The following is a 20,513-nucleotide window of genomic DNA, read 5'->3' as shown; positions in this document are numbered from 1 at the left end:
AAACCAGCTATTGACACAGTCAGCTGTTATATTAGGCGTTGGTGAAAATTAACTTATTTTTAAAACTGCATTTTGGGTGTGTAAATTTCAATATTCACCTTCTAAAGAAACATGAGGCAAATCATGTTAAATCTTCATTTTTATATATAATTTTGGAAGAAAAGCCCACAACCATTAATAAATCTCACTGTGGCACACACACATGTAATGTGAACAAGATACCATAGTTTTATTTTCTAAGTATTTAGAGTATCCAAAAGTAACATCAAGTGCAAAGTTACACTGAAATCCAGTTTTTATAGTGGATTAAACTATTCTGCAAGTAGCTCAACAGAGACATAGATGTCCACTTTTAACCATGTTAAAAGCTAATGCTGAATCTTATAAATCATACAATATTGCTTTCATGTCAAACTTGCTTTTAGCAGGTAATTTCTAGCTATATTAATTTGTTTTAAAATGACAGTTAGATTGCTTGTGTCACCAAGAAAATAGCATGAGGTAATTTCCTTACTTGATTTGCTAAGTTTATACAAAGAACAACAAACAAAAATCTTCTTCTGAGCTTAAGAAGCCGTTGTCACTTTTTCCCTCTCCAAGGTTTAGAAAACCAAACAGTAGCAGTAGATAAGCAGATCAGGAAAATCTAATATAAAAAGCAAACTACTATACTAATTTTCTACAACCCTGGGTGTGAAATAAGTAATATGACAGAGATCAGGAAAAAAAAAAGCCTGAAAGTTTTGCGATCACGCCTCTTTTTTTGATTACAGGAGTGGCACAAGTACTTTTCTCCTAATGTGTGATAGCAACTTTTTCATCAACATCGCTCTGCTTTCAGGCACATAGTAGGGGATATTTTATATTTATCTCTTGTCTTCCTGGCTGACCTATTTTGTAAAGCCCAGTCTTTTGTCTCTGTAGACATTTCAGGTTATCCTTGAGCTTGTTATGCATCCCAGGCTGGTCCTGAACTCATAGCCATCCTCCTGCCTCAGCTTCCCAAGTGTTGGGATTACAGGCATGTACCACCATGGCCAGCTACAGAACTCAACCATATCTCTATTGTTGATCAGGATCTGCAGGTGGATGACAATACTACAGTTTCCCAGAACATTAGCCAGGCAGCACAGAAGCAAACGGAACACAAGAATGTCCACTAAGGTGGCCAGAAACTGCAGAGCAAACAAAAAATACTTACACTTGTACAGCAGAGAGTCTCCATGCAGCAAAAAGAAAGGGGGAAAAAACATGAATGGAAGAGAGATAAAGCAGCAGCATTACTAGAAAAGGGCAGGGAGAGAGACACATTCACAAAGAAATAGAAAAGCTAAATACATAAAAAGCTTTCATAGCAAAGCAGTAAGGTGAGAATGAGCCCAAAATATTAGTGGCTTGAGGCATCTAGCTGAGCTTTTCGGAAGCAAAAGCACAATTAAAGCTGGAGAAACTGCAGACATTCTTACATACAGGTGTTATTTCTGGCAAAGTGTTCGTAAAGTGCCACCTGTTGGGCCATAAGAGGATGGTGACTGCTGTGTGGGAAACCTCATCAGCTCCGAAGGTGTATAGTGGACAGAACGCTGGGCAGGGCTCTGGAAGCCCCACGCAGATCCTGGCTCTGAGGACACAGGGCTGTAACATGGGGACAGTGTACCTATGGTCCCTTCTCAGGGCTGTTACCTCCCTCCGTGCTCCCCATTGCATTTCAGGGTGCAGTCACTTTGAACTGTCAATACTTTTGAGGGAAGGGTCAGATGTCAGGAACTAGTGTGGTTTTCTCCTTTAAAATATCCCTAACCATTTAGGCTACCTTGTCCCCCAGTGGGAATCTAGGTCACCTGGAATTTCATATTAACTGTCTAAATAATTTTAAAAATCTGACTGCCCATCAATAACAGGGCCTTGTTTTTATGATTTTGAAAAATTACCAATGAACATTTAAAAACAAGTTATTCTAGTTGTAAACATTTCTTCTTGGAAACACTGGATAGGAAAAATCCTTTTAAATTTTCTTTTATATAATACAAGGAAAGCTACCTACTCTATCCACCCTGGACTGATTTATTTTATTTAGTATTTTTAAAATTTTACTTATTGTTGGTACCAGGCACCAAACTCAGGACCTTGCACTGGCCAGGCAGATGCTGTGCCGCTGAGCTACATCCCAACCCTGATGTATTTTTTAAACACCTTTATTTTTTGTTTCAATTGTTCTCAATACAAAATGGGGTGAGAGAATACATGGCTCTTCAATCTGTGCATCTAAATGCTTGGGATCTGTTCAGAGGAAAGGCGGCTCTGTAAGTAAAAGGCCCCATTCCACAGTACCACTCCCAGCCACCATCAACAACAGCACTGCTTTATCAGAAAGGTTTCCATTGGCAACATCAGGAACCTGAATTCTCACTTCAAACTTTATTAGGCAATTTTCTTTAAATATGAGTCATTTTGTGATCCATTAAATCAGCATGATAATGGCCTTGCTGAATGAAAGACAAAAAGTAAAAAAAAAACATATTTTTAAATCTTGACTTGCCAGAAATAAAGACTCCTGTGTATCTTCAAAATCTTCCACAAAGATATGATTATAAATTTGTATATTTGTAAGTCATAGCTGATGAGTAAGCACCATACGTAATTTTAGACTTTCTTTCTCTTACTGAAAGGTTAATTCAACAAGACAAGTACTCTGTCTCAGTTATATACCTAAAGATCATTATAAGTGAGGGTGAGGAACCTTTCAATTGGTTCAACCCGTACAGTGACAAGCAAACAAACAAACAGAAATCTATTTAGAAGGAAACCATGGTAACAGATGATTCAGTGTTTTAACAGAATGAAGATCATTACACATGTATATTTTTTGGCACTCATTTAGGGTCTACTGATTTTGACACTTTCCTGGTCAGATGAGAGGAAGGGAATAACGTGCGGTCACACTTTGTAGGGAAGCTGACTCACACTCCCAGCTCTGGCATCCAAGAAATGGTCTCAAGTTCCAGATCTGACACTTAAAGATTTATGGGACTTTGGCCAATATTATTGGAAAATTGGGTCTCACCTACATAGCCTAATAAGCCCCTCTAGATTACATTTCTTTCCAAATACCCTTTCTGGTGACGATGACTGTAGTAGTGATGGTTTTCAGTTAGGGCAAACACGGGATGGATGCAGTGATTTAATGGTTAAATAAGACAGTGCCGATCAATGACTTCCCAGTGCTTCAATAACTGGCCATGACTATGAGAGCATTGTCAGTGTGATTTTTTCAGTCTTCTATTCTCAAAGAAAAAGAGATAGAAGGCGCATTAGTATGAAGTAGACTTATCACAGCAAACAACTTAAACCAATTTGCAAGCCTAGCAACAGCAAAATGACTAAACTGAGGCACAGAGCACAGCTAAATGACAGAAGAGCAGTTAAAGAAAAACACATTGCCATTCACAGCAATATAAGCAATCTCAGAATACTGAAAAGAAGCAAGTTTTGGAAAGACATACACAGCATGATGCCACATACAAATATTTCAAAACATACAAAACACCTCTGTTCTTGAGTATACGTATGTGTGAACAAAGCAACAAACAGGAAATAAACTCATGATGCTTCCCCAGGGAAAGGAGGAGAAGAGGGGAGAGGGAAGTAGTGGTCAAATGAGTCTGTTACCTCTGTCTCAGAGTAGCAAGGACAAATCTAGATTTTATCTTGTTCATATCTAGAACCCCGGAGCCTGGAAAGTACTGAGTAAGTGAATTAAATCACTGTATTAATCCAGTGTTCGCCTCACTGAAAACCATTACTACTCCAACCATCATCACCAGAAAGGGTATTCAGACAGAAACCTAAACTAGAGAGGCATTGTTATAAAGAAAAATCAGTTAAAGCAGAAACATTTATTTTCATGAAAAATTTAATCTTATTTTTCCATTTTTATATTAGGTTAATAAAAACTTGTCTATGGACCAGAGTTTTGTCATAGACTGTCTACATCATTGCTCATTAGCCTCTTCAAATTCATAATCTACCTACCCTCCCTCAACCATTTAACCTAAGCAAATTCAAATTTATATTAAATAAAGGAGTACAAGGATGGCATAATAAATACAAATACATTTTTTTACTTAGATTAGCCAATACTTAATGTTTTTTCATTCCAAAGTATCCTTCTACTCCATGTCTCACACATACAATTTTGGGTTACACCATTTAAAGGTTGTTGACATCCTGACAGCTCATCCTTATATGTGTCTGCATAAATATTCTGAAAATTACATATCCTTCCACAAATCCACACTATCACATCTGAAAAAAATTAATGATTACATAATATCTAATGCATATAATACAGGCCATATTCAAATTCCCATCTGTTTTTCAAACAAAAGTATCTTTTTCAGGTTGAAAATCTCATGGAGAGTCCACCCCTTACACAAGGTAATGTGCCTTCCATCTCCTTTGTCTGATCCCACGTCCTCCTCCCTCTGCCCCCTTGCTTTCCTTTGCATATTACTGACTCTCCTGAAGACTCCCGTGCACTTCAAAGACTGTCCAAACAGTCCCACAGTTTGTATTTGTGGAAGCATATCCTCATATTTAAATTCTGATGAAACTATTTTGGCAGGTATGTCACATGCTGGATACTGTACATGACTGGTTGAATTCACAGGTGGCCCACATGGCAGGTGGTTCCACTCCTGGTGACAGCGCTAAGTTTGATCCCTTGATTGGAAAAGGACTTCCCAACCACTCCACTGTAAAGTACCACTTCCCCTGGCAATAAACTCTGGGAAGTGATAGCATTACTCCATGACGTATTTTAAGCACAATCTTTGCCTGAATTAGTGAAAGTATAATACTGAAACCTTGTACTTGTTTCATTGTCCCGTATTTAGTAGCTGACTTCCTTTGTGAAACCCTCTTGACCAGGGGCCCCCAATCCATAAACTATATATTAGCGCCCATCTATGGCCTGTTAGGAACCAGGCTGCACAGCAGGTGAGCCGCAGGTAGATGAAACTTTACATCGCCCTACCCCATCACTAGCAGGACCTCCTGAGCTCCACCATCTGCAGCATAGACTCTCACAGGACATCAACTCTCCTACGTACTGCATGTGTGAGGGATCTAAGCTGTGTGTTTATATCACAATGTAACAATAACTAAAATAGAATACATAATAAATGTAATGCCCTGGAATCATACGAAACCATACCACACCATCATCCAGCCCTGCTCCCCACGATGCAGTTCATGGAAAATTATCTTCTGTGAAATAAATGCCAGTGCCAAGACGGTTGGAGAACACTGCTCTCAGGCTTTCTCTTTGTATTTTCTGAGAATCACAATGAACTCATGGATTTTTAAAAATTAATTGAATGGATCATAAATAATTGCTGTCATTCTTTCTATTTTTTTTTCTGGGGCCCAGAGAATCCCAGCAGAACCCTTGCAATTTAGAATTTTGTGTCCTTTGAAATGATCTTATTGGCTTTAAAGCCAATCCTTGCTTTTTGATATAACACATCTCTGGCTCACTTTGCGCTTTTCCTAGTACTTTTAAAGTACATATAATTAATCCCATTTAATGAACTGGATTATAAAAACTATTTCTTACTACATTTTCCACTGAGCCAATTCTCACAGGAACCAAAATGCAGTAATCCTTAATGATATCTAGCCAAACATTATTATCACATTTATGAGTTAGAAAGTGATTTTCAATGTATTTCCATTTTCAAAAGTCTGAGGTGGTATGAGCCTTGCTGAGAAAAAGAGATGCTCATTCTCTCTAGGATGGCTGCTGGACCACACGGAGTCTTCCTTCAACCTGAAAGAGCACATGGAGGGAAGCCATAAACTACGAGAAAGCTGTAGTAAATCACTGGGAAAAGGAGGAGCAACTAAGTGCAGATTTAGTGGTGCACCACCTTCCCTACGGAGCACAACGTAAATCCAGCTATTCTCACCACACTCATTAACTTTTATATCCAGAGTCTCATTTCGCATACAAGTTAAACTGGCATCGTGATGTTAAATCCAAAGCATTCGGAGGAGGGCACTGACCAGAGGCTGTTGTGAAGGTCACTGCAGAGTTGCGCAGTGCTGAAATTTAAATGGTTCATTTCCTTGTTTTCCAGATCTGCATTTTTTTTTTGATACAAGAAAATGAATCCTTTACCTTCCTAAACTTGCTATGTCTTTTTCAAGGTATGGTTCACTTTTGATCAATTTTAACTTACTTGAATATTGTGTTTCAAAAGTGAATTCAACACATTTTTCTTAAATTGGTCCAATGAATAAAATTATCTGGTACTGATTAAAAGCAAATATTTTTGATAAGAATTTGTGTTAGTGCTTGTGGGCATAGAAGCTTGTATTTATTAATAACAATTAACCTTGGTGCCCTTGCCACATTATAATGAAAAGCGAGAAAATCCGTTAAGTATTTTACTGTACTAATTAAACACACTGTTGTTACTTGCAAGAATTATAAAAATCTAAATAACATTTTAACCTTTTATTTATAGTGAAAGAACAAGGGAAAACCCACAGAATACCATACTTGAGAAAGATATTTTCTTTTTTTTTTTGTCTTTTTATCAGTACCAGGGATCGAACTCATGACTGCCTGCTTGCAAGGCAGGCGCTTATGCCGCTGAGCTAAATCCCCAGCCCCTGAGAAAGGTATTTTCAATCAAGATCTTTCACACAATCCACTTACCATGGAAGGCAAGAAAAAAAGAGGTTAGGAGAAGAATTAAATACTCTTAAGATGAATACTGAATTAAATAAGATGACACCAAGATCAAGAAACAAAACTGTAAAACTGGCCTAAAATGTTTAATATAACACACTTGCTCCCTCCATAGACTACTACCTTTAAAACTAGTTTTAAACTACCTTTAAAAATAGTTTATGACACTAGCAGTACCACAGACAGAAAACAAATCAAAGCCGATGACAATCTGCTTTAAGAACTTGAGTCAAGCAAACTGCAGTGGAGCCAGGTAATGAATGGGATGGAGGGTGATTTGACGGCCTGGTGACCCGGGATTCTGGCTGTGGGGCTTCAGTGCCATTCAGCTTTCAGGAGGTCTGGCACTTGCTGGTTAAACAGAAAGTAGCTCAAATCCCACGGATCCTTGAGCTTTTCTCACGATTCCTGTTTCCTAACTCTTCAGCCTCATATAAAGCTTTGTGTAAACATGGTTTACCACTCAAACTCTGTGAAAACCGCAATGTCTTGGGAACCAAGATCTTTGCCATGCTCACAGCTACTCTTTTTAATTAATGTCCTTCTAAATAAATTCTCAAAAGTGTGGATTTTCAACACTTTGTATTTTAAATTATAGATTATTTTGACAGCCATGTGATTACTATAACCTATTTCACCTGAATCTGTCAAAAGCAATGTAATATTCTCTGTCACTTCTGCTTTTTATTGGCTTTGATACTGTTCTGAAATGAATTAACGATTCATAGCCAAGCTATGGTAAGAAGTTGAGTAGATTTTCCATTGAACCTATCCTTTACATGCTACTACAATGGCATTTTATAATAAGGCAAAATAGCAACAACTGAGTTTCAGTGTCTGTGGATGCAGCTTCTTCTTGTTGTGTTGACCTCATATTACCTAAAAATTCCCACTTGAATCTTCAATAAACATTCGCCAAGATTAGTCTTAATATTAAATAACTGCATAGGGTGGCCCAATCACACAGTAACCTGAGGAGCAGAGGCCACATGACCGGAATCATAACTCTTTTTTTATTTCCTAACAGAGGATGATGCTTCTGCAAGGAAAATCCCTTCTAGCCATGCAGAGCTGAGTGTGGCATTTGTGGATCTCTGCTGAGCACTCGCTTGTGGAGTGAGGTGAAGCTGATGAAGTTTCCAAAGAAAAAGTCCAGCTTGGATTATAGAGCCCACTTATTCCCAGCTCAGTGCCGCTCAGAGTTCTGCCTGGCAGGAACAATGAGACCATGCCTCAACTGTTAAAAGTCTGCAACTTGTAGAGCTGGACCTAAAACACAGCTTCATAAGCAAGCAAAAAAATAGCGATACGGAAACCAACCCTTCAGTTTGCTACTATAACTCACTACTTTCCTTTGACTGTTTGTCTCACTTTTCCTTTTAATTACTGTTCTATTATTAAATTTGCCACCCATAATACTTTCTCAAAGGCAACATACATCTGTCCAATATATATATATATATATATATATATATATATGGTTACATAATCGAGACATGAGTGTGTGTGTGTGTGTGTGTGTATTCCTTGTAGATATATATGGAACTGGAAATGATTTTTGGTCTAGTTTCCAAGTGTGATTTTTCAATGAGAAAGTCATTTTTCTTCAGCATACACATCAAAGGCCAAAGCTAAGAAACATTTATGTTGGATATTGATTTTATTAAGGGATGGTTTGCCATGGAAGTTTGCTCAGTTCTTAGAAAAGATCCTAAGTGAATGTCTATTGACTTCCTCTAGTGGCTTCCCCTCCTCCAGAGACATTTGGAAACCTGGGAATTTGGACAAACAAATCAATATCACTCTGCATTTCCACATGCAAGCTGAAGACTGAAGGTTAAGTCACTTCAAGCCCATTATTTTTTCTAAACCATAACTGGAACAATTAGTGATTCTTCAAAGAGAAGCACTTAAATTTATCCAGCCTGATCTACTCAGTCAGTCAAAACCATAAGGCAGAGTTCTGTGTTAGTTCCCTTTCTCCATCTACTTACATTTTAGGCCACTGTGTCATTTCCTAATTTCAGCATAAGCAATTCCACCTCTCCTAAGCCTACTTTCTGGAGATAACTGGTTGAACATCAGATTCCATCGGATAAGAGAGACATCCATCAATTTGAAAGCCAGAAGGAGCAGGCCAAGCTGATTAATCAGAGACTGAGTCCGGAACAATCACAGAGGTGTGGACAGCTGTCAGAGGCCAAGTCCTCAACCCTAATCTTTCTGCTGTTTGTTCCATCAGTTCAAGTTGTACTGGAAAAGATGTGGATTTGCTACCATAGGTTAGACCTGCAAAACCCAATCTACTGATTACAAGAGCAAAACATGTAAGCCAAGAATCAGCCTGGAGTGACAGGCACATCACCCACTAAGCCTTCAATGTAAAGTCTCAGAACAAAGCCTTTTCCTTTCCAAAATTTCCTGGTGATCCAGACCAGCCAGAACAATTCATCAGACAGGAAATGGGTTTAGAAGTTAGAGCATTAGAATTGTGCTCCCAGCTGTGGCTAGTCTATCTCCCAGTGTGATATGGGGCAACTGGGCTTGCATCTCTGGGCTCAAGTATTCTTAGGGTTACCACACCTGCCATGCACAGCTGCTGTGAGGCAGTACTGGTTACAACAGGTGTCTGGTTTTAATCTTTTCCTATGCACTTTGCTGAGAGCCTGGTACCTATAATGTTCTTGTCAACTGACCTTTTTAAACAAAAAGGTAAAAACCTTTTAACGCAAAACATTATTTTCTAGAGAGCTAGAGAAATCTGCTGTTACTGATATTTGATGGCATTTCCTGTAGAGAAATGAATAAGACATCATTCCTGTCCCTCTAGGAGCAGAGACTCTAAGAGGAAAGTCATGAAAGTGACTAGAATGCAAAGCTAGGACATTAAACAAAATTCAATGAACAAAATTTAATGAACAACTAGATTAGTTGCCAGGCACTAATTCACACACTGGAGCTATATGGAAAACATAAATTCCATGTACTCCATAAGCTTAGGGAGTTGGATTGGGGATGTAGGATGCGTAAGGTCCAGTATGACATAAATAAACATGCATATATATCAGCATGGAAAGCAGACAATAAAAGCACCTAAAAGGAGTATATAAGTTTTTTTAGGTCCCTGATGAGTTCTGAGAAGATAGAATAGTCTAGTGGTGTGACCAGAAGGCTTCACTGGCTAGGAGGATCGAAGAAAACTTTAAGAGACATAAACTGAGACCCAAACCATGAGAGAACAGCTACAGGCAGAAGTGTTCCCAGCAGAGGGAACAGTAGCTGAGTCCTGGGAGCCAGGAATTCTGCTGGGGAAATGGGAAGTGGCCATGATGGCTGGGGGAAGGGAATAGAGAGGGGAACAGATCTTGGAACAAGAGAATGAAGAGGACAGGGGCACATGGTACAGGACCTCAGGGACCACAAGAGGCAGCTAAATTTGATGTGGGTACTATGAAAGCCAGCAGAGCACTTGGCATCTTAGACTGGATGTGGTTTCTGCTGGAGAAAGAACCCAGGGCTCCGATCAGGGATGCCTGTCTGCAGAAGCAGGAGCCTGAGTTACGTGTCTGCTTCAAGTATCTAGGCAAGAACCAAAGTGGGCTGGGCTGGGGACAGCAGCAGACAGGAGAGAGAGGTAGAGGGAGAGATGGAGGCTGCCTGGGAGAGTTGGAGATGCATGTTCAGACTACAGGTGGTGCTGTATATCTGGTTGTGGAAGCCTTAGAAAGTGGGGAGGAGTGAACTCATTTCCACCTGGGGCACTGAGAATGAGATACTAGGACAGTTAATCAGAGATGTCACATGGAAGGTGACTATAGACTTCTAGCTCAAGGTAAGTGAAGGAAATGTCATAAATATAAAGGACAGTATCACAACTCTGAGGAGCCTGTGGTCAGATCAGCAAAGCCCAACTGCTGGGCACATTAAAACTGTAGCTCTGTGGAAGCAGAGGTGGTGGTCAGTTTAATCACAGAGCCATAACTATAACTCCCTGCTGGACAGCGAGGTGGGCTGTTTCAGCACCCCCATTTTCATTTGAGCACTGCTATCATTACAGATGTGGTTTGGCCCAAGCCTGCACCGCCTTCCAGCATCCTTGTCTTCAACAGTCCTAAAATAAATTGCCACCAACAAGCAAGCAAATTCTTTAGTGAGACCTCTGAGGTGTTGGTGATACACACCTTTTCCAGCCTCCTCACTGAACTTCCCCCTCACCATTTCTCCTGTGACATCAGAACCTGGAACTGCCCACCCCGTGCCATGTGCACACCTTATTTCAGGCCTCTGTGTGTGATGCTCTCTCTGCTAGCTTTCCTTACTCATCTTCCTCCCAGCTAAGTTCTCTTCCAAACACTCTCTCACTGCATAGCTGTTCCTGGGGCCACTACTATGATGCTTACAACCTTCCTCCAGGAAGCATTCAATGATGACATCAGCTCTCTGTTCTTCAGAAGCAACTTCTTTTCCTCCACATAGCTCATCCCACCATATCTGATTTTCCATTTTACAAGGAATAACCACTTTGGTCCACAAATGACTTTGGACTCCTGTAGAACAGTAAGGTTTTTGTTACTGTTACTGTTTAACAAGTAAATTACAACACTGAAGGGGAAAATGTATCCAGACTCTCAACTGAACAACAAAATATACTTCTTCTGGCCTTGACCAGTCTTGGAGATTGAGTACACATTCAGTGATAGGCTTTTCAAATGGGAAAAAGTGCAAATAGCCCAGTTCTCATTGCCCCTGGTAAAGACTTGCAACTTCCTCTGTGTGTATCTGCAGTAATGACATTGTGAGATAAAATGAACAGCATCCCAACAGTGGCTGCAGCAGTGGTATAGATAATGTAAGTAGCACATACAATAAATTGTATAGGGACATTTGTAAAAGTGACTGTGGTGGAGATTACAGATTCCTCAAAAAGCTAAAAGCACACCTCAGGAAATGCAGTTGAGTTGTTTTTTATTTTTTGTTTGTTTGTTTGTTTTTTTGTGGTTTTTTTTTGTACTTGGAACTGAACTCAGGACCTTATGCTTGCCAGGCAGGCCCTGGGCCGCTGAGCTATATCCTGGGCCCAGTAAATGCAGTTCTATGGGGCCTAAAACAGAGGAATGAGGAGAAAGTCTACTTGGTGGCAACTCTCCAGGGTCCCAGTAGTCTACTGTCCTCATATCTCTGCTTAGGATCATCCCAGGGAAGAGTTCAGTCAATATAAGGAGCCCCAGTGTGCCTGGTACTTTGCAAAGGTTAGAATGCTGCGTAGTTATTGTGCATGAGTTTCTCAAATGTTTTAAGCTGTGTCCCATCATAAGAAATACACTGCATGTCACACCTGAATTTACGCATCCATGTATGTACAACTGAAAAAAGGGGTTTAATCCAACACTTTATTTCAGACCAGATTTTATTCTTAAACCCTGGATATAGCCATTATACTGATTTCAAGACTCACTAATGAGCTGTGACCAGTGCCTTTAAAGATGGATTCTCTATGAACTCAAGCCTTTCTTGATGAACTCATTACATTGGTGGACTCAAACCTTACAACACTTAAGCAAATTCATCCATGGGAGTCACATGACTGGCCATCCTGGGACCTACCAGAACTGGTTCTGCCACTGGTGTCCTCTATCATGGCTCGCTTGTCGGTAACATATTGATTCATTCTTCTTCCACTCCTGTGAGAAGCCAAGAATAGCCAGTATACACTGGATTGACAGTAAATGTGTGCTGAATGCATGAAAGGTTTGGCTGTTTCTGGCTCAAGAGCTCTTTTGATAATCTTGTCACTACTGAAGCTTTCTCAAAATAAAGTGCTTTTGCAGATCTCGTGGGCCCTTCAGAGAGCCAGCAGCCAGCTTCTTCCAGTCTTTTCCTTCTCTGTCACTAAGGCACACAAAACCCGTTTAAGGGCTTTTCATTTATTTCCTCCTTTCCTTGCCTCTCTCTCAAGCCACACACAGGCACACGCACACACACACACACACACACACACACACACACACACACACACACCTACAGTATCTAAAGATCATGTTTCCTCCAGTTTTTTTATTACTTAACTCCAAAATTAATAGAAATCTTTCATCCTTTAGGGATTTGGTCAGCAATCTCAACTGTCAACAAATACTAAGGTAGAGCTGACCGAAGATAAAGGCTGGAGAAGCAATGGCCTCTGTAGTACACTGGAAATATGAGATATCTAATGGCTGAAAAGAGGCTGAGCTTAGCAAAATTATTGCACTGTTGTCCTATGCCCTGCAGTGATGACATGTGAGGTTGCCACAAACAAACTTAACTAGCTCAGATTTCATTAGAATTGTTTTCTCTTTAAGCATATACTCTTGTGTCATCGAGGCACACAGAGGTAATAGATGGAATGGTTTCAATTTTAAAAATGGGCAGGCTTTCAGTGCCATTTGTTTAATACAGCTCATGAAAGAAGATCAAAATTATCTTTTGTAATTATAATTCCATGTCAAAATTAAGCTCATAAGATCTCCAATGCCAGGCAACAAGTCAGATGCCCAATTTGGACTCTGCTTTTGTGATGCCCTCACGGTGCAAAGTTGGTCACTACTGTGAGGTGCACAGGGAGAGGATGTACCAAGTCTTCCCTGTCCTCTTGCTTGTCAGTCTGGCTCCTCCTGCAAGCAGTAAGGCTGGGAAGGTATAGGGCAGACATCTGCCTGCAGTGGTCACACCAGTTTAAAACAGAAAAACAAAGGTGCCAGTGGATCCTGAGGGGAACAGATGAGCCACCCAGGGCTGTGGAGTGTGCCCCTGGCATTTCTACTGAGGACGGTCACTTAAGTCATGCAAATGTGAGGAACACACAATATTCTTAGCAGACTCAGAGACTGCTATAACCCTGAGGTTTGCAATTTGAAATTACAGTTTTTGTAGGTTGCTTTCCAGTGGTTAAAAGGTTGCGCCCCCATTTTCTGAAGTGATATTAATAAGAAATGGACATTGCAGAATTAAATTATATGAAGGAACTAACAGTTGTAATTTGAGCAACCTTCTGCACACTTTGTGTAGTTAATTTTAAGCATACCTATACTCGGCAGAACTGTTAACAGATTTGTTCAATTAATAACTGTTGGTACTAGAAAATGAGGCAATGTGTGTTTTTAAACTGGTCTGAAAAATAGTATTTTGAGGGCTGGAGATGTAGCTGGAGATCCTGAGTTTGAGTCCAGGTACCCCACCACCAAACAGACCTTTTCCTAAATTTCAGACTATATTAAAAAGCCTAAAAGTTACACATTGAAATTAGAATTTGTTAAGAAAAATAACTGTTATAGTACCATGGGAGACAGGGTTCATAAAGATGTATTTCATAATAATTCAAGTTTTTAAAAATTCTTTTCCTAGGAAATAGCAGTAAACAGATGAGCTACTGTTCTGCATGAATATGTTTTTAATTTAAAACTGGTATGACCAACTCTTTAAAAGAACTGAAAGAATTACATACAGTTAGAGAACTAGCTGTGCATAAGGGGCAGATACTGGCTCTTTATCTGCTGGGCACTCTACCTAAAGTCCAAACTTCTGGTCTTGTTTTTTTTTTTAAAGGAGTATTCCATATATGGTGACAAATTAAGTATCTATAAAAAAATAATCACTAGCACTAGAACTGCATCTTTCAATATCCCCACATGAGCCAGGGGGAAACCAAAGTTGAAAGACACAGTTTGGAATTCTGATTTGCAGAGACACATGACTGCAGGAAAAGAACAGATGTCTACAGACAGTGAGGATTCTAAGAAATACAAAACTTGGCCTGTGTTGAAATGGTAAGCAGTATATGGAAAGCTAATTAATCACTGTCACCAGTGAAATAACACATGGACAGGCACAAAATGTTCCAGGTTAGGCACAAACGGGCAAATTCATTTCTAACAACAGGAAACAGATTTTTGACTCACATCTCTGAAAACATTTAAAAACTACAGTTTCCACTGGGTTATGTTGCTCTACACTTTTCATCATTGATGTTGCTCATATGTTTCCTTCATTTGCAATTAGCATTTACAATTAGCTATTTTACAGAAATCGATGCAGTCTAATAAGTCCAAAGAAAATTGAATTCTGCTTGTAAGACACACACCACACATAAAATCCATATACTGGTGCCAGCAGGCAGTTTAAGCACACGACCAGCATTGTGTTAATGCTGGGTTAATGTCATCTGGCCAGGTAACTTTTCTACACCTCCTTTTTCTTCACTTGTTAAATACATAATAGTAGTTAGGATGATTCAACCAGCTAACTGTCATGACACATGTGACACACCACAGCTACTATGTAAATGTTAAATAAATGAATCGTAAGATGTTAATCGTAAGACGTTTCTGTTCTGGAGTTAAAAAGTTGTCAAAATCTCTGGGAGTGAGGAAAAGTGGATTGGGTATGGAAAAACTTCACCCGTGATTTCAGGAGTGCTTTTCCCTTCCCTGTAGCATTTTCCATTGGGTGAGCTACATTCATTCCTCAGTTTATTTCTATTTTAAAAACAAAGCAAAACAAACTATCTGATTGGATAGTTTAAACGATTCACTTTTTTAGCGCTCTATGTCAAAAGAATATTCTTTTGTTTGAGCCTTCGGAAATTAAGGCTGACTGGAAACACAGGTCCAGGGAATTACTCAGCTATTCGTGTTTCTATCCTCACATAGGACATAAATTTAATAGTTGCTGACCAAATATTGAATTTCTTTCAAAGAGATCAATTGTTTGGATTACTATTTCCACATGATGGAAGGTAATCCTTAAACACAATTAATACAAATGTTTACACCTAACAAATTCCATAAACCTTTCCAAGTGTAGCTATAACTATTGGTTGTTCAGGAGAATAAACACTGAGATGGAATTCAGTTTTACACTGGGGAGAAATAAAAAAAAAAAAAAAGGAAAATTAGAAGCCCAGGGACAGGGCAAAAAGAGGTGCACAAAAAGTTCACTAAAGAAATGTTCAAAAATAGATTTCGCAGATGTCATGAAAATTCCAGACAAAAAGTGACAAGTCAGTAAGCAGGAAGACTGTGAGGAGGCTGTGCACTGCCTGAGGAAAGCTCTTTGGGCTATAAACAAACATTTTAGGTAACAGTGAAAGTATAGCATTTCCCAAAGTTATCACATTCAACTGTTTTCTAGTTCCATCCGTGGGCACAATTTCTACCTGTCAGTGACTTTGAATTATAAGTAGGAAAGGTCATATGTGCTTAGGTGCTCATGATTTTTCTAATTTTCTATATAATAGTTAATCTTGCATCCTAACTTCCTGGATCACTTACGACAGAAATTGCTCTTATATAGAAAACCATTCCAAATGCCTCCTTCTTTGAAATGTGGACTACGAACTTGAAATATTTGATAATAGAAGTCATGAAGAAACAGTAATGATTTGTTATTTTGATTATGACAGCTGGCAGGGCAGAGTCTTTTAAAAGCCCCAATCTAATACTATATCTTTTCCAAATTGCTGTAAGCTTGTGGCTTTGGTTTAGAGTAAGATGTTCCGGGGATCGAACTCACGACTGCAGGCTTGCAAGGCAGGCACTTATGCCTCTGAGCTAAATCCCCAGCCCCTAGAGTAAGACGATGAAAACTCAAAACAAATTTCCTTCAGGAGAGGGGATGCCTGGGCTTAACGTGGCTGCAGAAATAGTACCCTCTTTGGTAGCTTAGAGGTGATAGGCTGAGTCTACAAAAAATAATTATAGTGTAAAATCTACCAACACTTTTTCTACAAAAATAATCCTCTCACTAAACTAATCAGAAATTTAAATCTTTGACAACTTACTAGCTAAGTTAGAACAATGCTTGAAGAAAAAAAATCAGGAAAATATCTACATTTAAAACAAAAATTCTATGCTAAGAATTTTTGGTTGTTGTTTTATGGAAAACTGCTTTGTTCTTCTCATTGATTCAGCACTTACGGTTTTTCTGGGTACCCTGTACATCAATAGGTGCACCTCTCAGCAACAGCCCTCACTGCTATTTCCTGAACACCTGTGCCACAGAACAGCCACTCTTCTGACCTGAGCTGTGACAGGGGCCTGGCAAACAGTCTGCCTGTTCATATCTCTGTATTACAAAATGAGCGTCTTTGCACAATGAAAGCCGCTCTGTTCAGATGCACCCAGCTTGGTTCTGACCGGGCCTTACATCTCTACATTAAAGGCATTCGTCTCCTCCACTGGGACCCACCAGCTTTCCGTACTGGGAGCACCTCTCCTTCCCTCTTGAAAAGCAAAACCCAATCCATTGAACAAACAAAATACTCACAAGGAAAGCTTCAAGCCTAGATGCCATAGCTGAGCAAGTCTTTCAAATCTCCACTTCCTCACCCCTAACCACATGACCTACAAACCTGACAAAAACTCGTATTTGTTCACATTTCCTTTAACCCTTTCCAACTCACACAATACCTCATAGCTCTGGCACAAAACATAACACAGAGATAATTTAAATTTGTAAGTCAGATCTGTTTCTTATGAATTTTTTTGAAGGGTCATCTCACAGCTCCCTATAACAACATAATTATCAAGGTCTCAAAATGTAAGCACATTTAAAATATATTTACTCACTGTCCTACAAGCAAGTTTTTAAAGCCCTCCATTACAGATCAAATATATTTGTTAATTTATATAGTCAGCAGAAAATCATTGTTCAGCCTTTTCTAGTGATATCAGAACGTTACTTGAAATGTTGGATTATGTTTTAGGCTTTCTTTGCTGTTCTCCTTGGCAGGACTTGCCATGAAGAGCACCAGAGGATTTTATTCACAGGTTTTAGAGTTAAGAGTGGTTTATAAATGAGGAAACTTCTTACTGTATTACATTCTCTTTCAGGCTGGAAAAATAGCACTGGCCAAATCAGATCCTTAGTTTTGCAATTTAAAAGCAAGCACAGTTCCTTCACAACGGCTACCTGTTAAACTTCCACAAGTCAGAAGCCAGTGGAGAAACATCTGGGCAGATGAGCACCCCAAACTGACTTGCACCTCTACTCTTTCATATTGTAAGGAGTTACCTTGAGTATTTTGGTCAAACATAAACATATTGAATGGAGGATGAAAAACACAGATAACTTTTCTGATAGCAAAGTAATAACTGGTAATAGGTATAATGTAAATTTTAAAAACTGAAGGAAAATTGTCCTCAGAAGGGAAAAAAACTATGGAAATGCTCTAGTTTTCTGTCTAGACATGTACTACACGAGAGTTAGCAAATGGGTAAGGGATGAAGACCCACAGTGAGGGTAAACCATATGGCGAATTCCAGTGTCACAAACACATCAGATGAAGTGAATGAAACAGAACCTCATCTAAACAGGAAACCCAAATGTAAAGGACTGCCAAGAAATTATAACAAAGGAGGAAAAACTGACAGACTCAACAAAGAGCTAGTCACCCAATATATTTGAGAAAAATTCCTACATATATTATAATGACTGATTTATAGTCTCATTTTTCTTGTCACAAAGGAACTTTAAAAGTTACATAAAAGTTGAATTTTTTCCTTTCCCACGTTGGCCTTAGGCCTTAGAGGGCTATGCAAATGTGAGCGCCTGAAGTCACGCTTAGCTGCCTCAGCACCACAAGAGCCTGAAAGAATTATCTGCGGAAAGAGTTTTGTTTGATCTGATTTCAAAGGGTAAAGTTTCTTTCAAAACACAATGGCACAGTGCCGTGGATGGCACACTAGTGGCACCAAAGGCCACATCTTACCATACAAGTATCCAGGTCTTCCAAGCGCTCTACTTCTGTCAGCTCCTCCACGGTGATGAGGGAGCGCTTTGCTGGCTTCTCCTCAGCCAGCTCGATGTCCAAGGAGTCTTGCTGAGGAAGGGTCTTGCCACGTCTGTTAAAATGATCAGCCTAGAGGGTCAAGATGCCACAGGAGAAATAAAGCAAGGAGTCAGGGCCAAGTTGGCAGGTGGCTCCTAGAGATGGCCTCTCCAAGATGGCTGCTTGGCAAGCAGGGTTAGTTAGGCCCCTCAGGAATCCCCAACAGAGCAACTGGTCTCTTTTATTATAATATTTTTGTACTGGAAATCAAACTCAGGACCTCCTGGTAGCCTCTTTTATTATCTTTCTTTGTCATCTTAAGTGAAATTACAAACTTCCCTTCATCAATGAGGAGACCATTTAGTCTAGAACAAAATCAGCAGTGTTCTCTTCACTAATTTTACTTGACAGGAATCTTTCTATATCTATTGCTTTAAAAAGTAAGCTAATGAAGGAAATAAAATGATTTCAACTTTTACTTTCTAAGAATGAAAGCACAGAAATTATCAAAGAATTTAATGATAGCTAGCTATCATTTTCGTGGAAGGACTAGCACATTTGATATGATTCACTATAACCAATGTTATGATTCAGGAAACAAAAAAATTAAACAGTGAGAGGTGGCATGAACTGGGTTGAAATGGAAATCTCCAGTGTTGGTCTGATTTAACACCAGAAATTGATTTAATTCTTTTGAAACAATGAGGAGCAGTTGACTAGTTTGTGGCAGCTTGGATAATGCTTCTACAGAGTTTTTAAAAAAAAATGAATCTCACAAAAGTTTCATTTTAAAGACACCATTTTATATAATATCTAATTTCTTTTTATAAATTCAAACCAATATACTCATGTGAAAATGCAGTTCAAAACAATAGAAGAATGAATTCATGCACAATGCCTTTTCATTTGTAAAAAGAACAGTGCTTCCTAGGTTTTTCAATGAAGGACAAATGTAAAAGGTGAAGAAGTCAAACTTTTTGTGTAGTTTTCACACGCCGTCACATTGATCAAACATCCTGTATTGGTGTCACTAAGGGAGCATTTTGAGGCAGTTCCTGTGGGTCATCAATAAAAGGTTTCTAAAAAAAGAGTGTCTGCTGATTTTGCTTGTGCTTATTTTGTAAAAAGAAGAGTTTGACGTGGGATTTCTAAACAATTACACAGCTTTCAACTGTGCCAGGGTCTAAAGAGTTAGAGCTTCTTCAACTTTATTACATAAAGACCAGTCTACTAGTCCAATATTGGCACAAACTAATACAGTGATTAAATACAATGAACAAAGTTTTAGAAAAATAATGTGTTTAGCTACTGTTGCATGTCAAATGTTGTTCTAGGAGTTTTCTCATTGCTTCCTCTTGGATCCAAACTCATGAGTGGTCATGACTGGGGATCATTCCCTAGCGAGCAACTGTTAGTCCACAAGCAGGACTCTGAGCACTGCTATTACAAATGTCTTGTCTTCTGAACTTTACAAGACAGTCTCATACACTTTTCTCATTTATCTGCTTCACAGCTGTTCCCTTCATTTTATGTTCTCTCTTACTGCCCCAAATCCAATGCCATAAAACTGGGCCTCTTAATCCTACAATAAATCCAAAATTGTTTCTCTGGAGTGACATGCGTGGTAACATTTTTGAGATCTGAGATAGATCTCATTTTAAACATTTTAAAAACCATCTATGCCTCAGAAGACACTTTCAAGTTCAAGAAATATGCAGTTTCTCTCTTTCATCTCCATCGATATTGGAAGGAACACGCCCTATTCCTCGGTACAGGGCTAGTCTATAGATGAGTTACTGTTTCTCCTGGATTCTATTGGAGGTACCTGCTGGGCAGCCAGCAGCCATCAATCACTACATTATGCCCACTTGCCTCTTGTACTTTCTTTGAACTCTAAAAACTTCATTTCCCTCTATGTTTCCAAGAACAATGCATTTCAAAATGATCTTGGCA

General features: G+C 39.2%; 1 protein-coding gene across 8 annotated transcripts in view; it reads right to left on the bottom strand.

The window, feature by feature from the left end:
* Carmil1 (capping protein regulator and myosin 1 linker 1) overlaps positions 1-20,513 on the bottom strand; it is a 300,958-nt gene that overhangs the window by 36,836 nt on the left and 243,609 nt on the right. For 5 of the 8 annotated variants that reach the window (XM_063259966.1, XM_063259967.1, XM_063259964.1 and 2 more), the window contains 2 exons: positions 18,501-18,650; positions 1,202-1,219 (listed from right to left, as the gene is read on the bottom strand). In XM_063259966.1, coding sequence (XP_063116036.1) covers positions 1,202-1,219; positions 18,501-18,650 — 168 coding nt within the window. The remainder of the gene's footprint in view (positions 1-1,201; positions 1,220-18,500; positions 18,651-20,513) is intronic. The other 3 variants (XM_063259968.1, XM_013151413.2, XM_013151414.2) reach the window with 1 other exon arrangement.

This window comes from Cavia porcellus, unplaced genomic scaffold (genome assembly GCF_034190915.1).
Source record: "Cavia porcellus strain 051 isolate PalLab524CR breed Dunkin Hartley unplaced genomic scaffold, mCavPor4.1 scaffold_13, whole genome shotgun sequence".
In the NCBI taxonomy this organism is placed as follows: Eukaryota; Metazoa; Chordata; class Mammalia; order Rodentia; family Caviidae; genus Cavia; species Cavia porcellus.
Note: the sequence above shows the minus strand (reverse complement) of the source record. Positions and strands in the feature narration are given on the sequence as shown.